The 21,981-nt window shown below is 39.2% G+C and overlaps 1 protein-coding gene across 1 annotated transcript in view; it reads right to left on the reverse strand.

The window, feature by feature from the left end:
- The window catches only part of ADAMTSL3 (ADAMTS like 3), a 199,680-nt gene that overhangs the window by 70,906 nt on the left and 106,793 nt on the right, over positions 1 to 21,981 (reverse strand). The window contains exons 7-8 of the mRNA XM_013957291.2: positions 11,650 to 11,776; positions 133 to 207 (exon numbers count right to left, since the gene is read on the reverse strand). Coding sequence (XP_013812745.2) covers positions 133 to 207; positions 11,650 to 11,776 — 202 coding nt within the window. The remainder of the gene's footprint in view (positions 1 to 132; positions 208 to 11,649; positions 11,777 to 21,981) is intronic.

Genomic DNA, 21,981 nt, shown 5'->3' on the forward strand with positions numbered 1-21,981 from the left:
TACCATCAGCCTCATAGAAAATATGAGGAAACAAATGACTGGCTATTTTTCATAGATCGTATGTAATCAGCAAACAAGGTTCTGTTTTTATCTTCTGCCTGTTAATAAATACATGAAACAGTTCACTCATACCAAGGTGTGCTGGTCCTTTCAGCGTAATTCTCACACTGCGACTCCCATGTGGTACAGCAATCACTGTCTCTTCCCCTAGGAAAATTAAAGAACTGTTTTAGAAGTTATATTGCACCAGGGAATTTGCACATCACATAACTAAACTGAAAACTGTCAAATGCCTCTCAAAAATATTTAACAGGTTCCACAATTTTTCTATTAAAAATAATCATATGTTACTTTATTAAGCACAGTATACTGAGTCTGTTTGCTATGCCATGCAGCTATTAAGACCTACATGTAGACTTGTAAATCTTTCTCGCTATTGGAAAATTATCTGCTTAATAAAAAAAAAAAAAAAGAAATTTCAGTAGTGTATTAGGGATATATTTACACTTTGTTGTCCCAGTTTTATTTCCTAATCACTGAACTGATTTAAGGAATCTGCTAAGTAGTACTTCCCCTTACAAAAACCTGCAGCTGCTCAGCTTCATTTTGCCCACAGCTCGTTTCCTGCTGCAGGTCACAGCCTTAATAAGTGGCAGGACTTACAGGAAATAAATCATCTACTTAACACTAACCCTTAACCAATTACAGACCAGTTAAGAGCAAATATATATTTGCTATAATATATATATTATAACAGCATCTGCATCTAACTTACCGTATAAGATCATTCCTTCCAGTAAGAGCCCCAAATTAAAACTTAGCATAAACCAAACCAGTCCTGAATCGGACATGTCAATACAAAATGGCTTTTGACTGCCTGAATGGCCTCTTCAAACATAAACGTAAAACACACTTTCTTCAGTGCATTTTACAAAGGACGAAAGTTATTATTTTCCACGTCAAAGGTAGGAATCGATGATTTGCAACAACCCGAGTTAACAGTCAAATCAACAGACTGGAGTGTTTTATGCTGCCATGAGCAGTGCTCTCAGAACGGATAGGCACAGTGCCCAGAAGGGTTATCCACGCACGGATGAGAGAAGAGTCCCCACGCAGTCTCCCGTGTCCACCGCGGCCCAGTTGCGAGCCTGCCCCTGCACCTGGGGCCTTTCGCTGGTACACCCTGCTGAGCCGTGAGCCCTTCCTGGGGGTATTAACATAGTATGCCCTAGCAGGGACCTACGAGGAAACACAGCAAGAGCGGGAAACGGGTCCAAATCTGGATTTGTCTAAGCCAATGTAAGGAGCAAGGAAGAACATAGACTTCATCTGAGTGGGGGTGAGGGCCAAGGAGAAGTCTGTAGAGCAAGGAAGCCAGGGACTTGCATAGCCTTCAAGATACTACCAAATTACACGCTGTGGCAATGAACAGCACTAACAGGTAATAGCTCCTTTTGCTTCTCCAGGAAACCTGTGTCTTAACGGTGAGCCCTCAGAAATTTCCAGCAATGTAACTGAGGCTGAGGAAATCGATGAAAAGCCAGTAAGGCTTCTAAGTTGACCAAATACTACCTAACCAACGGCCTTTGCATTGCGAGATCATGGACACGTCGCCTTTTGCCCTGACAATGTAAAGGAAAAACACATCCTGTAAATTAATCATAAAACCACAAGCATTTTAGGAAAAGCACATTGTTGGTTTCTCCCAGCAAATAACAGCAATTTTGCCAAAAACCTATGGAAACAATGAAATGTGGCAGTCAATAATTCTCATTCTTTCAGATGCCTGTCCTTATGCTAAGGGCTAGTGCAGAGGGATTTCATTCTTGCAAGTTCAGAAAATAATGTTAGCTCAAGGTCAGTGATACATTGCTCCAGAATTACTCATATAAGACTTTGAGGAAGAATATTTGAGTTTAGGTTTTAACTAAAAAATAGTTGAAGAATGTTTCTTTCTACTTTAAACTAGACCCTTTTATAGTAGATGCTAAATTATCAGCTTCTGGTTTACATCTCCTAAGCATAAGTATGAAATTCTGCCAAATGTTCAGGATACTTCAAGCGAATACTGCAATTATTTTTTCTGAAATAAACACCTTCTTATGTTACAGTTTTTATATCGCCAATTTCTAGGAAGGTCATTTAAATATAACAATTTATTTTGGATGTAATAAAATATGATCTTTATTAATTTCATACTTGGGTATTCCACCAGAGTGCAAAATACTACAGTAAGAACAATCATACAGTTAAGGAGCCCTGGAAAAAGCATTAACTACTGAACCACTTAATATCTTCTTGCATCTTGGTTTTTCATCAGGCGAATTGCTAAAGATAGCCAGAAGGTAATGGATGTGTATATCTTTAAAGTAAGGAAATAACTCCTGAATTCACATGTGCAGCATTTGAGCGAAAGCAGGTTTGAGGGGCCCACGTGTCCCTACCTGGTCAGGGATCGTATCCCTTCTCGACAACCAACCAGCCCCTACAGCACGCAACCTCAAACAGGAGTCTGATCGTGAACAGTCCTGAATCCATGCAACTGCTGTTTTGAAGTGGATCCAAGGGCACTCAGCACTTAGTGGACGAGGTCCAGAATCGCAGATGCGCAGAGGCATGTGCAAGGCTGCTCTTTTGCGAACAACCAGGGTCACACTGCCGCGCTTCCTCCACCTCCTTACTGAGCCCAGCTTGCCTCGGCAGGCCGGCTCCCTTTCCCGGATGCTTCGCATTCCTTTAGCAGTGCTACAGACGTTCCACCCTCACTGAAGCACTCTCCAATACGGTCCAAAAGTCTCATGGGGGTGCTAAATTTGCTGTTTCTCCGTAGCGGAGAAAATATTACCAGCAAGCATTTCATTTGTATTAGAGGAGATGAAGCTCACCAGCACAACAACATTCCACCTTTGCAGGCCCACAGAACAGTCAAGAAGGTTGACAGCAGGAGATACTTGTAACCTGGCAGAGAAAATTATCCTAGGGCAGTCTTTCTAAAAGATGAAGTAAATTCCAGGAAAAAAATAAAAGTGAGATTCTTGGAATTCTGAATGGAGATGGGGAATTGGAAGAGGACGGGATAGAGCTGACCTAAGGGATTCCTTCACATTCTCCTTACGACAGCTTTAACTTAATACAAAAAGTGGGTTAGAGTTATCCAGGTGGATCTCCAAAACTAAATATTCAATAGGCCTCTGCTTCTCAGTGGAAACCATATAACTCTCATTCTTAAAGGAAAATAACCCTCTGTCAGGCTGTATTTTTCCCATCAAATCATTAGGATCCACACTATTACAAGCGTTGAAGTCTTACAACGACATAGGGAAAGTTTCTACCCTGAAATCCATACTTAGAATTTCCAATTGTCTTTTTTTTTTTCTTTTTCTTATACTATTTATATGTCATTGAAAGTTAATTGCTGGCCTTTATCTAAAGCTGAAAACAAATAAGCCAAAAATCGTCTGGAACTTGCAGGAACACTAGACTGTAAAATCTGACTTTAGAGTCATAAAGCTCACATTAAAAACTGAGAAACATATGAGCGAGGTATTGTCTCTCTATTGTAATGCTGCTCACTTTATGGATTCCTGAGGGACGTGGCTCATCTTTCTCCTGCTCCTGGCTGCAATGGGCCTCCTGTTCGTACCTGGGACTCCCCCAGCACATGTGTGTGTACACCCCCCCACGCACACACTATGCATAGCACTTGCTGATTAAGCTCCTGGATTGCTTTTACTTTAGATGGCAAGGTTTGATCCTGTTTCTATGGTGTTAATGTGGATTTAGATTTTGGATTTCAATGAGAGCAAGATCAGACTCCCTGCTATGGTAAGACTGGGAGCTAATCCCCAGGATCAAAATAAAGGAGCCACATTCCTGAGCTGAATCCAATTCAGCAGGTTTTATTTATTTTTCCATGTGGGCCATGGCGGACCCATTTACTGTTTCACATACGGGCCAGTTGGGATTTTTTCCTCCCTTCTCTTAGAGCAGGGCAGAGGATTTATTTCAGGCCTATAAAAACAGTTTCTTTCCATGTATTTGCTCAGCACTTATCTGACCGGTCCTCCAGGCCTGGTTCAAGGCTCTGTATGCTCTCACGATGCAAAGAACAATAGTCCAGCAACAATTGTCAGCAAAAGAGAACTAAAAAGCTCAAAAGGTTCAGAGTCTTCTTGCAGCGGCTCCCTCAGCTACTCTGCTGTTATGCACATTTCAGAAGACACTGGTGCTGGGTCACGTGTTGACCTGTCTAATGACAAGAATCTGTGCAAAGGCCAATATATACTCTTTAAAAGACACCTAAATATATAAGTGGTACTGAAAACAGCAGAAGTTACACATCTCAACCCCAGGCAAATCTGTACAGGACGCATCCTTCCTCTGTCTCCTCGAGTCCTTCCCTCGCCAGTCTCGTGCTCTCCAGATCTCAGTCCCCCTCTGCACCTCATCAGTGCTCCTGTGTCTCCAGGCTGCCTCCTCGGCTGAGCCGCTGCTCCTTGCACTGTTGAAGAAATATTTCTAGCGTGTGGTAACCTGCTCTTGAGACAGACAGAGTGGCCTCAACTCATTTTAATTATATACTCATTACTTCTTCTGGACACCTCTTCCAAAATCTGTATGCACTGGGGAAAATTTAGATGAGCAGTAAGCAAAGTACAGCTTGGCTACTCAGACTTAGAGAACATTATTGGTTGGAGAGGACAGAAACCCACCAAGTATCTACAGAACAATTACATTCCAAAATCTCATCATCGGAGACTCCAAGTACACGCGAGAATATAGAAACATCCCCTTCTTTATTAGCTGCCCAAAATATACAGTGGAAAAGAGAGTCTACTCCAGACATCATTCTAACGGGGAATTACACAAATCTCAGTATTTTCAAGCTTTGCAGGCATGCTTTTCAATCTTAGTAACTTGAAATAATTTTGCTACAAACCGCATGACCTCATAACTGCCCAGCCCACTGAAGAAAGCTGAAGCATTTGCAGCTTTTAGATGCATTTCAGAGGATAGCTTTGACCTGAAGGAGTGACTGGTTTAAGATGAAGCTCCAGATGAATCCCATAATATATTTGGACAGTGACCTTGACCCTGGAACAGCTACTGAAATTATTTACAGTAATAAAGGATAGCAGGCAAATGATACACAAAGCTACTAAACTGTAAAATGTAAATACATTTAAAATGCAGAGCACTGACTTCTAAGTTGGTGCTTGTGAGCTACACTTATCTTGATTCTATCATGAATTTTTTATTTTAAGGGAGTTTTAGGTTAGAGATGTTGAACCCATTACCACTTAAAATCTATAACGGAATGACATGAGCTATCATTTAAAACAACAAAATTCTTCTGCATTTTTTATGTGCAAAGACATACAATTAGTAGCCCATCAAGGAGATGGATCTCAAGTAAATTTAGTGTGAAATAAATAACGAAATAGCCAATGTCCTTAAACAAGAATTTTTCCAAGAGAGACCAGGAAAGTAAGCAAGGAAGTCTTATGAAACCTGTAATAACCCCAAACCAACCAACCAAAGTAAATTCCTGTGATGAAAAAGTAGTGGTACTCCTCAGAAGTATGGAAGTGCAAGAAAGCCTGGGCTGACTCCACTTTGTAGAGTAAGATTTAATTTTGCGTTTTGGGGGTGGAATACAGTAGAGAACAAATAACTCAGTTATCACACAATGAACAAGCCTACTTCAAATAGTGCTGTACACACATTTAATTTCAACTTTTTACAGAGCACATCCTCAGATCTCCTTTAAAAACTGAATGAGCAATATCTTCTTTTTTTTTTTTTTTCAGAGCAAGGTTTACTGGAGTGTTATAAATAAATCATGCAGCCACACACTGAAAAAAAAATGCAAGCCCAAAACTAAATGGATACTATTAAGTCTGTGCATTGCCTGATGCAGGATCTGCAAAAAGTATCATTAACATCTGCATCCTAATACACAGAAGTCAAATGAAAACTGCAAGGGCCACTCTTATTCTAGCTCTCTTTTATATCTGGTGCTTGCTTTAGTACTTTAAAAGTGCCCTTTGATATAACTTTGTGCATTTTATTTCCTAGATTCTTCGAAAATGAATGAAAATCCTGAGGAATTCCCTCATACAGCATTACAGGGCTATCTGCACAGGTTATCAGGAGTGGAAACTGCAGTTCCATGCCAGACCTCTGTCACGTGAGTTAGCAGAGGAACAGAGATTTTCATCACCTGGGCAGACTAGCACCCTTTAGCGCCAGTGCATGTGGCAGACCCACTACTAATAGGCATCATATTTATTTGCTGAGAGCAGGAGAATGGTCAGATGCTTTTATGCCCTATCCTTAGGATCAATTATTTACCAGGGTCCTTGGCAATATAGTGCTAGTTCTCCCTCTGGCTTGCCGGCCAAGTTCCAGTTTCCCCTAAAAATCCAGCTATGCTTACATTACCAGCAGTGCAACTCAACAGCAACAGATTTGTAGACCAAAATAGTTGGTGCTGAAGATTCATCGTCCATACTATACACATTTCAGGTGGTTTACTTCAGACTAACTCTAGTCTGGTCCCATGGACTGCATCTGCATTAGCTGCTGGAGATCATTAGGTGCTTTTCTGGAGCACATCTTCCAGCCCAGCTTTATCCAAAAAAAATCCAGTTCATGCTCTCCAAAACCATTCTATGATGTGAACTGATGAGCAGTACATGGGGACCATCTGGAGATTTGCTTCAAAAAATATACTCCTTATCCAAACTGAAATGCTAATATATCGGCAATTCTATCCCTCCCCACACAGTCTTCCTGCCAAATCAGTCCCAATTCCCTCTCCTGGCTCCACGTACAATTGATTTCTCCCCTTCCTCTCACGCTGTTCCTGATTCCATCTTCCACTCCAGACTCCTTATTTAATCTCAGTCTTCCCATCTTCCTCTTTTGGTAGTTTGGTAGACCCAATGTATCAGTCCTAGGTCTTTCTCCCACTTTGTCATATCTGTCTTGTCTGTCATATCTTCACCCTAGGGTCATAGCATCAAATTTTTACGTTCAGCTAGTCTCATTTTGTCTTTCCCTCTCCTCATGCCAACATTTGATCTCATTCCCCCCATCATAAGTCTGAAGCTTGAGAGGGTAGGAAGCTCACTGCAAACTCTCTTCCATAATACTTGAATATGAGGCCGGAGGCATCACTGAGAGTTCATTTGGTGGTGCCCACCCCACATTGCAGCAAAGCAGAAAGTAAGAGCAACTGCAAGGACTTTTTAATAGCTTAACGCTGGAATAGGAACATTTTAGTTTATTCTAAAGAGATTGCACTGGTACAATTTTGTATGTGTAGGACATTGACATGTGACAAGCTAGAATACACTCAAAAAAGGACAAACTTTTCAGAAATGTTAGCTGTTAGCACCCATGAAGCCCCTACAGAGCATGAAGGAAACATTTTTTGCAAGGGGTTATAGTAAAATATGTGTTGATGTTCACAGATACTGCAAAAGACTCGTCCATGACCAGAAGACCATTGCCTGCCAAATTTCAAATCCCTGATCTGTGATCAAGTCCAACAATGGGGGGTGTTAAGACATATTAAAGAAAAGGTTTCAGGAATGTTTTGACAGTGGGAAACAACATGTTTTTCTCTGTCCACGTCCTTGGAATATGCTGAATTGTTTTGGCTGAAAGTTCTCCAAAACATTCAGCACCTGGCATGGAAAGTTTCTGACCCAAGTGTTCAATTTTGCAAAAATTCATTCATATAAACTGAAGTATCAGGCAGTCTTGACAATGAGGGTTACTAGCTTCATGAACAATGATTTCAAAGGGGTAAAAAGACCTTGGTACATGAGGTACCAAGCTGTCACAAAACTGAGCCAGCTGATGGAACTGCATAGAGAACCTCAGAATACCAAGGCACTGAATAACCACCCTGGCAGAAGGCCTCTATTTAGATAAATGTGCAAACTGAAATTAGGTTTTTGATGAAGTATATTTGGGGATGATGACACACAACCATGTGACAATAAGTGGTCCACAGTAAATTACACAGCACCATAGGAAACAAATACATGAAATGAAGAAATGAGAATAGTTACAAAGATATCAACTGATTGAAATGTTTTATATGAAACTTTTAGTAAAAAACTATGAAAGTTAAAGCTTGCAAATATCAAACAGCTTTTGAGAATCAAGTAAGACCAGCCTATGTCGAGACTGTGCCTTCAACTTCATCCTCTGTTAATATCAGAACCTGCAGCCTTCATTCTTGGTATCAGAACCAGAACACTTTCCTACCTTTTCTTGCCAATAATGGTGCAGAAAACAGACATCAGGGCCCAATCCTACAATTTTTCCATGTGCACAAAGTGCAGTGAAGTTAATGGGAGTTCCATGCACATAGTACTAGAAACATCAGGCCCATGATATCTCATTTCCCAATGGGAGAGTACATTTTACAACCTATTACACTTTCTGTTTGAATATCATTAGTCAAACCTTTAATCATTTTACCAGAATGTTAGAATCTGGCTTGCTGGCAGAAGTCTTACTTACTTTGTCTTTCAAAGGCAATTAAGTGTTAGTGGAAAAAATAAAGAACTTTTGAAATGAGTTTGTTTCATATTTTCAAAACAGTAAGACTTCTTTCAATGCTGTTTAATATTAAGATCTAAGAGAAACATTCATTTTTTGTAAAAAGGTATAAAAGAGTTAATAACTAAAGCAAGTCCTTCATGAGAAATCATTTGCTATCAGTGTCTAAACTTCTTATTTAAAAATAAGGACCAAGATTACTAGGTGCTTCTATTTTCCCCTTATGTTTCCTTTTTTCATAATAAAATCTTTGCTGTTGCTCTCTTTCCCAGTCTTTAACTTGCATCATTGCACAATAACTTTTACATCCTGCTCACAACCTTACAAACTTCCCCTTGAATACAGACCCACCATGTGTTGATATTGTGCTTCAACACTCGCTCTGAAAGAGTCTAAATGGACATACAACCTCTTGGCAAAATTTTCTTAAGGGCTGCACTTATTGCATTTCCCTTTACTGATACAAAGAAAGCATGGCTTTATTTTCACATTTCATTCACAAAAAGAGTGATTACATGAAAGCACTTCCACACTGTGTGTTGAACAACTTAACCCAAAAAAGATTTTGTTTGTCATCATCATAATACCAAGAAAATCACCATGATAAAGGTTTTCATTTTAGTAGTGTGTGTATACCGTCTTGCTTACGTGGATGATAAATTCATTCATATAATCTAACCTACTGCGATGAAAGGTAAAAATCAAACTTGACATAACTGACATCTTTCCCCAAAATAATCTTTGTTCATCTTAAGTTTTAAAACACCTCAAAAGCCAGTGAGTTATGACAGAGAAAACTATGAACCATGGGTCTTCTTCATAACCCACTCAAGGCAACGGAAAACCTTCCACCAGGTGAAGTGAGATGTAGTAGCCCTTAACTGTGCCACAACATCACAAGTAAAATTAAATTAATATTTTCTGGCAATACCTGAAACTGTCACAAAATGACTCTTTCAAAACCAGACCTTGTACTGCATTGTATTTACTGTACTTATATTCTAAAAAGTAATAAATTATGAACCTTTTTATTTCATTTGTCAAGAACTAGCGGGCCAAATTTGCCAAATCAACAAGTTTAGTTTGGGTTATCTTAGAACTAGCTAGGGTTTCCCCAGGAATTGTCCTTCTACAGGAGAATCTCTGTTGATGTAAAACTGGAATAGACGGTTAAATTTCCTTCTGTTTCAGCTCACCTCCACATCAGAAAGGGGAAGAAATACATACATATGCATGTGTGTGTATATATACATATATAAAATATGTATATGAGACATAGAAATATGACTGTAAAACTACAAAAATATTCAGTCATTTTTGCTTCACAGGCACTTGCTTTGTGCTGACCAGAAACTCTGAGCATTTGTTTTGATGTGAATAAAGAAAAGAGCAGCCTCCATGAAAACTCTACTTTAGCTCAGTGCAAATATTCAAGACATTTGCTCAGTGTTAGGACAAACAAACACAGAGCCTTATAAATTACTGGACTATATTCTCCAAACTAAGAAGCTCTAACAGAGTCAAGGAAAAAGTTGACACTGATAGCCCATCCAGTACATTAAAAAAAAAAAAAAAAAAAAAAAGGCTGGTTTTGACTTGTGTAAAATTATTCTGTGACTTTAAGAGATGTTGCCACAAAAATGTTCATATTTTTAATAGGATTACCTTCGTTATACATACATATTAAATCATGGGAATTATGCACACGAACAGTGTAAGATAGCCTAATGTGAAATCCCACAGAACAAATAAGTCATCACATTGTAAGGTAACATGCACTAATATAACGTGTACTACACTTCAAATTATATTTACACTTAAGCATCCTGCAAGCAGTGGCATAAAAAACACAAGGAAATACTTATATGTACTGCAAGAAGTATTAAGCATGATTCAACATACAACAGCTTTCAAAATCAGGCCACTAGTGAAATCTTAGCATGCTGAACTATAGAAACAGCGCTAAAATAGATGCAGCTGTCCAAGACTGGTGCTTCATCTGTTTAAAAAATACCTGTTTCCATTTGAACTGAACTTTGAGCATTGACTTTACTTCTAAAACACCAGTCATCACCCTCTCATCTGTGGCTGTACAGGAAGGTAAGGGACCCCAAAGGCATCATGCCAGTGTGACAAATATTTATGCATATTGTGAGTCCAGAAATAGATAACAATTTTGAGGGAACTGCTATTCCCACACGATAAGCAAATAGGACGAATGTTATGTGATGACAGGAGCATCACCTGCAAGGGTGGAGAGCACACAAAACCACAGGCTTGGGCCTGTTCTCCTCTCATCTATTATCTGCTCAAAGAACTGGTTCAGCTGGAGAAACTGGGTCTTCAAAGAAAACAAGAGTCAGAGGCATGCCTCTACATGACAAATCTGTCCTGGATCACAGCCTGGTCAGATCCTTAGGGGTCCAGTAAAAGATCCAATTCTGATACCCTTCCTCTCTTATATCTTCAGTACTACTGAGACCTACAAAGATACTCACAGTAAGATGCTACTTACTTTGAGGAAAAATGGCAGCATCTGAGCCAAACAAACAAAAATGAGAAGAGAATATTATTCCCTTTAAGCCCTGTGCTTTTTGCACCATACAAGTAGTTAACTCGCCCCTGAAGTTCAACTGTCTTAGATGCTTTAAAAAAAAGAAGCAAAGTTAAGTTGAAAACCAGGCACTTTCAATCACAGGCCACAATTTCCATAAAACCATCTATAAGATGTTTCCATGATTTAAAAACTTTGCTGCAGCATCACATATATTGCAACACGAGGATACCCTCTAAAATAAGATGTATATCTTGATGGTTATTCCTGATAGAATGAATTGAGTTGCTCCACAAAAAATGCATATCTCAAATTCTTTCCTAGCTATACCCTAATGTGTGGTATCCCTCATGGAATTTCAATAGACTAATCTAGCACAGATTTTAGAATAAGTAGCTTTGGAAAACTGCAAACAAGTATACAGTGAAAAGGTCAGACTCTGCAATATGTGTGTTAATATACAAGCAGAAAACATAGTCAAGGATAAATTAACAGAGGATCAGTTTGCGACCTACTTTTTTCTGGTGAGAAATGTGCCTTAGCTTGTCCCCTCACAAGCCTGCATGTTGAACCATCTCCTGCACAGATTCCACAGTTGTCTTCCTTGGCATTGCTCCCAAGTTGTCGATCACAGCCTACTGCCTGCCAACATCAACACCACAGTCAGAAGGAGGGCAAAGCTGTAGTAGACATGCTCAGGTTTCTGGAATTTTATTTATTATGTTATCCTTTTGATTTTATGAGCTGGCCTCATTCTTTCAAAGCATATCTTGCTTTTCAAATTTAAACTATATAAGATCTTAAAAGCACACTGTGATTTCCATGATTTTAATGACGAACCACAACAACTGATATATTAAGCTATTCAAACATAGGAAATACATGAATCACTTTCTCACTGCATATGTGAATGTATACCATTGAGCATTAATCTTTACACAGGGCAACTGTTTTATTTAGAATTTGTTTTTCATCACCTGTTTAATTATGTCTGAGAAAGGATTAATGCAACGAAATAACTCACATTAAATATTTAAAGGGCACTGCGCCTTCAGCTTCACAGACAAGAATCCCTGGGCAGAGATCAGTCTACTGTCCTGGCTATCAACATTTAATTGACATTGGTGTAGATCTCCTATTTGTTATACACAGTATCAGTTACATATATATTTATTAATCAGGATTTATAAAACCTGGACAGTTCAGTTCTCTGCTTTTGATTTTTTTTTTGTTTTTGAATGCGAGACCTGATCTATAAAACTTTGCAATGATTACCATAGAAGCACCCCAGTCTAATCATTGGCAAAAGTGTTTAGAAAGCAAAGTTTTTGAGAAACTCTCAACTGAAAACTCTCCAAACTGTATAGAAAAGATGTTGCAGGTTTCCCTTTTTCTTCAAATCAGTCACTCTGCAAGACACATGGGGGTGCAAATGGAAAGCCTTAAGAAGAGGAATAGACAACATTGACTAAAAGTGTCTGTCTGCTGAAAGGGAGATAAATATTTGGTCCCACAAAATTTTCCTCTCAATGTTTTGAAGAAGAAATGTACAAGTGGTATCAAATGTGCTAAGCAATGTGTTAAAAAACTAATATGCAGCTTCAAGTCTTCTCAAGTCGACCTGCATGCCTCCTATACCTACACTTCCCTAAGAAAGTGCAGCTAATTTGTTACAGAATTTTTTTCCACCCCAAACTCAGAACTGACAAATGGATAAAAAGCACTGTGGAAACTCACAGCTAAAAGCAGTGCTAGAGCTCTGAAATTGGCCCGTGCTCTGCTCTTCCTATATAAAAATGCTTGGAAGGGGCAGCCGTAGCTGCCAAGATCCGTTGCCTCTGCGCTGTGCCAGAACTGACACGCGATCCCCTCGGAGAGCTGGGGATGGAGGCCACGCATAACAGGCAGGGCTGGGTCTTCCAGGCTCTGAGTAAACACACACACACACACACACAGAGCACAAATCATGGATAATCACGGCCAAACATGGAAATGAAATCTCTGCGAGTCTCACGTTTCCAGAGAAGAGGCAGCAAAGCAGCCCCATCTCCCACTCCCCTTTGCCCTTTTACCCCAGCTACCCACAGCCCGCGCTCTCCGAAGACGAAGGCTTCATGGAGGGAAGTTAACTACATGAACTATTAGGGCACTTTAGTTGAGAAGCATGCTGCACTGAATGGCATCTCCCCAATTTCGACCTCTTTAGCTGGGCACTTCACAGCAGGTCACAGGGAAGCAGGTTTGCCCACTAGCTTTTGTTATGGCAAAATCTTTCTCTTTCCACCTTTCCCTTCTGAAGCCTCATACCTATGATGCCAATCCTCCCTAAAGCAGCACGTGGCACACACTGCCTGGCAGGCGCATACAGCATGCTCTGCGGGAACTGGGAAACACCATAACTAGCAGGAATCCATAGGGTATCCGGAAGGAACACTACCAAGATCACTAGACTCTTCATTTACACCCACTAAATGGCCACTTTCAGAGACTGGATCACCAGGGCTGGGAGACCACAGCAATGTCATCCCGAGACTCATCTCCTGAAGGATGGTGGGTGAGGGCCCACATGAATCGTTATCAGACTGTTTGGGATTACAATCACTCAGTCAACAGCGGCTTACTGCTGAATGCAAACAGGCTTGTGTAGCATCACTAATTAAGGAGCTAAAGTAAAGTGAATGTTGACCTGTTTCTGGGGGAAAAAAAAGTCATGGAAAAAAGAGATCATAAAAATATGGGAGAGTAAGGTGATAAGAAAAGGGGTATGGCAGGAAGCACTGTAAAAAGCAGAAGACAAGAAAATGTAGCCTTCTTGGAATGAAACCTGGGAATTCAGTGCTGAATTCCATGGTGGATTGTTACAAGGGAACAAAAGCAGTGGTTGAGCTCTGACATTCCTGTCTCCTGACTTACTGGCATCTTCCACACCTCAACGCATCTAATTGCCAAAAGGAAGCAACTCCAGAACTGGAACAAAGACAGAAAAACCACCAGAAGTGTTTTCACAGAGACTAGATTCTGCCCTCAAATAATGGCGTGAAGTCCTTGGGGAACCGAAGACAGTCCCACTGAAATCAATGGCCAAATTTCACTGCTTCCAGGGAATTCAGATTTGCCCCATTATCATAAGTCAGGCTGAAGACAAAGTGTTGAAGGAAGACTTCTCTTGTTAAAAGAGTGAATAGAATATACTATAGTGAATAGAAAGTTCAGCATGGAGGGTTTAATAGTGTTTCTTCTTAGGTCAATAGGAGCTTGCCATTAATGCCATGTAGATCTGGTGCCAGAGAAATGGACAAATCACAACCCTGCAATTATACAATTATAGATTTACAAGCTACAAAAATAGATCTACAAAAAAATCTACAAAATATATCTACAATAATAAATCTACAAAAGTAGATTTACAATTATAGATTGCCTGCAACAGCAGAGTATTTCCTTTCAGCATGACACATAATATAAGGATGTAAAACAAATCTTAATTTATTAGAACAGTATACATACAGAAGCAACTTACTAAAGGGGCTGGATTTACTGAAGAATAATACATTAGCAGCAGGAAATTATTTTATTCCTGCAACTATAGGGATCTTCACTCAATGCTAACCCAGCAAAGCATTCATTTTAAATAGAAATAATTAGTTTTAACTTAAATGCTTTAATGATAATTAAATGTTAAGTGTTAGTAAAACATTAATTTGATTTTAAAAAGAAATGAATTAACAGACTTGTGTGGAAAATCAGACCAACTCAGAACAGGTTGCTTTTTTTTTTTTTCTTTCCTCCCTCCCTCCCTCCTTCACAGAAGTTATGCAGGAACACATATACAATAACAGTGTTGTAATTTAGGGTTGGATTAAGGGTTAAAATGTTTTCATTTTAAGATATTATTTCACTCTAGCTCCAGACTCATCACTGATACACTCAGAAAGCAAAGAAAAGAACCAACAAGAAAAAAAAACAGTGCACAAATGACTCAAAACAAGCTTATCTTCCTATTTTATCAATTGCTATTGAGAATTGAATGAAAACAACAGAACCCGAGCAGCAGAAGCTGACTGCACCCCTGTGTGAATCAGAAAGCAGATATAATTTCAAAGGGCATAATAATTCAGTGCTTGACACATTGGCCTTAGCCTTGACAACTCCCTTTCAGCTCCCCGCTCCACAACAGGGCTCCTTTCCGAGCGCTGAAAACTCCCTTCTCCCTTCCTTGCTGCTCCGCTCATTCCCGTGACGGAGGTACGACTGCAATTCCCCACCTCGCAGAGACGCTGCAATACTAAATGTCCTTAAAGATCCTGAAACACTCACATGTGGCAGTGATGGGGACCATACAGGTAGTTGAGAGTTTGTATTCCTCTAGAGTAGGCTTTTAAAAATATTTATTGCTCCCCAACTGCTTCTCCTGCTCTTATTCACATAAAGATAACACTAGCACACGGAGGTAAATTGTTAGGACTACTGCAAATATAATCTCTCTGCAGATCCCACAAACACATTTCCACTTTACAGCATAATCTCATTTTCTGAATATTAAGAATATGTTTATTCACTCATCAATTAATTCTCAAAAGGCAAATTAAGCTGTACATTGTAATACTCCATGTGAGAAATTGCTGGTTTTATTAGTTTAAACTATTGTATGTTTGTAGGCTACAGAGCCTGTAAGGCTTTGGTGGGAGGAGGGTGATGAGCAAGCAGAGGACTTCCAAGTCCAGCTCCTTAAAGCCCAACATGATGATAATAAACATACAGTATAGCTGGGCCATAATACACAGTCACTATGAAAACAAAGTCTTACTACATATAACAAAAATACAACCGTGTGAACAAAAGGCACTATTATGTCCAAAGTGAAATGCAAGGAAAAGGGTAATCAGCACAACAGAATACTTCAGGGGACTGTTTCATGTTTATTACTTTTTTTTTTTTTAATAATACTCAAACACCCCCAGAAAAACAGGCAGGATAGCTGCTATAGAAGAGACTTAGATGTGGGAAAATCTTTACAGCTCCTCTGCCTGCAAAGGTGGCACATTCAACCAGATGCATTCACCCTCTGTGGCCTTCCTTCCAAGATCCTGTTTGCATCAATTATTACGAATATAAGTATTTAGAAGATAACACAGATTAGGATCACAGTTTAGGCCTGCAGTTAGTATAGAATTTCAGACTTTGTTTAACATTAAGCACCCAAAAAATCCTACAGGTTTCGATGGGACTGGTCTCAAATTTAGAGCTAATTCAGTAAGTGTTGCTACCCCAGAATTTTAGTGAGTAAACTATACATCAAGAATATGGTATATGTCAAACTTGAGTGCCTAGTGTTAGTCTTTTATATGTTTATTTGTAAGTGCCTTAAAAAAAAAAAAAAGAGTATTTTTAGACAAGCTGGTTAACTGTAGATCTTGCCAAAATAACAGAAAGCTGCAAGGTCCACTATAGCTTTGGAAATCAGGCCCCCAGCATCTGAATACAGTATTTTGGCACCAAACATCAATTAAGGTATTAATATTTTAGCCAATAACTTCATTTAAAAAACAAAGAAGGTATTTCAAGAGCCATTTTAAACAGAGCACCTGTGTATTTGCATGCAAAACTGCAACAAGGATAAGAAAAAGAGAAAATTAAAAAAAAAAAACCCTCAGCTCTACACACCATCTCAGCAAGCCAGAGAGGTCACATGATTTTCACGATTAAATGTTTGTTAGGGTTAATTTAACCCACATTGCTAGCTGTTTACAGAGCAAAGGGATCAGCTATAAATATTATAGGCAGAATGGGAGAACATCTGCAGGCTTTTAGGCCATAGTCAAAAATAATTATATTAGGTAATTTTAACATAGACTATATAAATGAAACAAGTGACAATACAAACTGTATAATGGAAGAACTGGGACCCTTTCACACTAAAAAAATTCAGTCATAAATATTATCATTAAAAAAGAAACCACAAGTACTCTAATGATTAGGTTGCAAGTGAGTTCTCCCACACAAACCGAGCTGGGAGAATACTGACCAATATGTAACAGGATGAAAAATAAGTGGAAATTTAATATAAAAAAGTTTTGAGGAGCAGGTATATTGTGCATTTAATAAATCAGCCTTATGGGTTACCCATGACTTCAGAGAGGCTGGAATTGTTTTTGGAAAATGGTGTGATCCGTGACTGTTTTAGAACAGAACCTGAACATGTTATTTGGCTCTGTTCTTCCAAAGAAAAAACAGAACTATGCAAGAGAAAAATATTGTCTTGTCACAAGCAGCTAGGAGAGAAAGCATTTGGTTAGGCAGTGAAGAGAGCTGAAATTTTCATCTCCTTTAAAAGAACTGTAAACTAGATGCTAGTATGTAATGCTATTGTGAAAGACAAAACTGAGGGGTGTTAAATATTTTGTAGCATGCTTAGAATAGTTCATGAAGTTCAGGAAGGCAAAGGAAGAGTAAAAGGTCGGGGTATAAAACATAATAATACAAATGAAAGAGAAAGATGAAATTGCTGCTGATATATTAGAGGTGACTATGGAACAACATAAATATTTTTTACAAATACGAATCCAGAAATCACTCCAAAGCTCCAACAGCTTTTCTATGGCTCTTATTCACTTAGTAGGGTTTCAGCTGAGGAATTAGACTTAAACAAAGAAATGAATGTAGCATGTTAATTTTTTAGTTGTGAAAGTCATCATACGATCTGTCAAATTCAAGGATTTTCCTTTCTTAAACAGCTGTTTATAGTTAATTATGATGACAAAATGAACAGGACTGCAAAGTGGTAGATTTTTAACTAGGATTCCAATTTAGCAAAAAGGGACTCCAGTGAAAATCCTGCAAACCCTTTCAGAGTCTCCCCTTAATGAACATAAATACAAACACTGACTAGAGCTGCCTACGCGGAGCTCAGTGCCGGATCAGGCTCTGAAATTTCTTTTCCTTGTTAGACCCTCGCTTTAGACCTCCTTAACTTTGTTATTCCCTTTACTGACCACTCACTCCCATGTGCAGGCACTCTCTTTGCAAATAGGCATGACCCCATTTTTGTGTAACACATTCACTTCAGGGAGGTGAACCATCAATTATAAAAATGTTTCTGGGATGCTAAAGACTCAGAATTACATATTTAGAGTAGAGAGCCCAAAGACATGCACCCACTCCAGAGAAAAAGAATACTGATGGGAAACGAGTAGAAACACTGGGATATGTGCATAACAAGCACCATTTAAGTGTGAAGTATCATTATTACTATTGTAAGTATGAAATTATATTCTCCAACCTTTCTCTTTAGAAAAGGGCTTGCCCCCTTCCCTGGTCCTCTGGAGCCAGGAATCCAGGTACAGCCAGAAAAAACAAACATACTGAGTTCTCCTAATAGAAGTGGCCACAAGCAAATAAATTGCTGCTATTTTTATTTGTGACAGATACATAAATTCTATGAAACATTCAGATTAAAGTTGCACTAGTGCCATTCTTTTTCTCTACCTACTGCGTCTTAGACTAAGCTCTTTAGCAGGGGGACTATTTAAATATTCAGCAAACATCCCACAAACATTCACATTGAAAAAGTTATATATTTAAATACTAGTTTATTATTCTCAACTGATTCTGATCGATTTTTGATTCATAGAGACCCTCACGTATTAGAGCTGTCTAGCAATGCCATTAAAATGATGCCTCAGTTCATTATGCTTCTCAGGGTTCCATATTTAACTGGGGAAGTGGCAGCTCAATGGCAGGGAGCGATGCTCTTTTTTAAAGTGATTGCTTTTAAGAAAATAAAAATAGAAAAATCAATTCAGCGACCTCTCACAGTGACACAATTAGCATCCTTCTAGTTGCCTGGCAATGCTTGGGGAAATCCAAATGGAGTCTACTCTGCGTACATTAGCACTTTGGGGTTTCCATTGGCCTGGCTATTTCAAAAGATGCATAACTGCGTGTGCTCACGAAATATACTGCTAATGGAATTTAATACAAAGGTATAAATGGCTTTTAGTGAAATTCACCCAAAGCAGAAGACCTGGCACATAACTGAAAGGAAAATCTCCAATACAACACAGTGTTTGAACCATGAAAGAAATATTTTTGCTCGGCAAGGAGCCACACTGCAACATGCTCAAATGGAGGTAATATTTATACTTCTTCACAAGAAAGCAATAGAGTTATTTTACAGGGGATTGTTTCCTTCAAGGCCTGACCAGTCTCCAATATCTTAGTGTGTGTTGCCCAGCAGTTTTCATTTTAAAATATTCCTATACCAGAACTGTTGCTGGCCGATCTTAGTAGATGAATCCTGTGTTAGCTGGGCCACTGACCTGCTCAAAGGTAGCAAATACTGCACGGACTAGATGGGATTTGTTTCCACTTCCTATGAAATTTGTCAAGATGTGAAAAATATTGAAAGAAAGTAGGCTATTACACCAAACAGATTCAATCAAGTGATGTGACTGCCCTGCCACCAGGACAGCAGTTCTCATAACCAATCTATTTATGTCAACCTTACAAGAGATCAGAATTAAGATTAAAATGGAACTAAGAAAAACAGCCACATACTTTTAACGGTTGTCAGCACTGTACAAAATACAAGATATCCTCAGAACTATTTCTGGCAAAAGTATCTCCTCCAAGTCTTGTGACTTGACTAAGGGACACATGTTTTATTTCAATGTCTGCTAGTAAAAGAAAACAAGAAAATTATGAAAAATCCTTACATGCTCACTGAGACAAATTCCTATTGCCATTTTTTAGAATCACCCTGAACAGGGGAAATTAAAATTCTCAGGATCTTGGACAGGGAAAAAGGATTTCTATTTCTACAAACACAGACACACCCACACATGCACAAAATCCCAAACACAGAAATATTAAAAGCTGTACTAACAGGTGCTACCATAGTACATGGTTCTTCTTGCATCAACGTCAGCTATTTGTTGCATTTTCTCCTGCTCCACTTGTCTTACCACAGAGTCACAATACAGGCAGATGTTAGGGACGTCTGCATCTACACAACAAATACCGAATTTTAAATAGAGCTATGGAAATTTATGGTAATAAAAACACAAGTATTAAGTCCATCACGTGGCAGTCATGCTGCATCTTATTCAATATTTCCCATGCATCTTTGCACTGTTCTAAAAATCCAGCAGCTGCACCATTCAAAGCCCATCCAGCCATTTACTTTGTAATCTGTGCTCACATCCACTGCTTTGTGATAACTGCAGCCTGCAGTTTATTCCTATGCAGATAAAATATGACCATGTAGAGAATATAAAGAAAAGACTCCCACTGCCTCTTTCCCACGCTTATAATCTACAAGTAATTGCTTCTGACAAAAAGAGGGAGAGATACCAGAATTTCCTTACAGTTATGAAGGTCACTTCCCATCGTTTTTGAAGGCAAAAACCTCTGCTAGCAAGCCCATAGTGTGCTATGTTAGCTTTCAGCAACATTTTCAATTTCTGGTTTATTCTCACCTTGGACTGAGTCATGGTTTTGTCCTCACACAGACCTCTCCCAGATATCACGCTGCCTGCTTATATCTAAGCTCAGCCTAACGCAGCCTTGACCAGCACAAGGTCTCACGTCCCTGCAGCGAGCCAGCACAGGTCAGCAGCAGCAAAGACAAGCTGACACGGGCTTCAGCATATGTTAATAAAGCGAATACCGCCTCTGCAGGGACCTCGTATGTACGCTGATTAGCAGCTATCCCAACCCACCACTTGACAGCCACAGGAAGCAGCTATCCCAGTTGTCCAGTTGAACTGGTATTACTGGCGGTGAGAGTAAGAAGTTTTCCTCTGTGTATGTTCAGTTGTACATTGATGAGAAAGCAGGGAGTAAAGCCAGCAAAGGGAGTCAAAACGTAAAGCTCAGTGAACAGAGGCATAAAGTGAGAATGACGGGCATGAGGAGACACAACATGATGTTTAAATTCCCCAGTCACCAATACAGAGGAAAAGAATGTAAGGTAATAAAAGAAAGAGAAGATAAAAAATACACTGCGTAAAATTCATTGCATACTAAAGGGGTCCTAAAAAGACTTCCCACATATTTCTGTGAATATTTTATATCTTGAAGGCAAGAGGCTAAAGAGTGTTCCCCAATTCTGTAAATCCACTTCCATCAAATAAAACCGAGTGTTTCCAAAACATTTAACTCTTACTACAGGATCTATCACATGCTAAGGCAACTGAGAGATTATTTGACCACCCAGCAGGGGAGCAAGTACCCCTTTCTACACAGTTTCCAATTATATATATATACACACACACAGAGGATAGGACACAAATTCCTATTGGGCTTCTAATTTGTGAGAAAGCTTTTAAAAAATACATTACTATATGGAATCAGGTTACTTTGCCGCTTTTCCAGCTGGGTCCAGCCAAGTTTGCCTTGCTAGAGGAAGGTGAATCTGGGGGATTTGAAGGTGACTCGGGCTCTAGTTCAACAAGATATAAGAACAACTCTTGAGTTGCTCTATGGACTTTATCACTGTTCACAGGCTTTAGTACCTTGCAAAGCTGGAAGTAAAACCACATGTGTACACATCTAACTAAAACAAAACAAAACTTGGCAGACAGAACCACTTAGAATAAAAAGGAGTAGAGATAGGGCGAAATGGAGAGCAGAGAGAATCCACCATTTATCTGACCAGAAGGGATAAGTGTGTAGATAATAAGAAATCCCTGTGGGTGGTATTTCTCCGTAAGAAACAGTAGCATGGAGAATAAGAGAAGATCTGAAAAGAGATGACAGTTTCTAGCAGCACTGGGCAGCTACAAAATGCAAACAAGGACTTTCAAAGAATTCTTCAATGTCTTGGAGCATCATACTGCTACCTGCAG

The sequence above is a fragment of the Apteryx mantelli genome, chromosome 15 (assembly GCF_036417845.1).
Source record: "Apteryx mantelli isolate bAptMan1 chromosome 15, bAptMan1.hap1, whole genome shotgun sequence".
NCBI lineage: Eukaryota > Metazoa > Chordata > Aves > Apterygiformes > Apterygidae > Apteryx > Apteryx mantelli.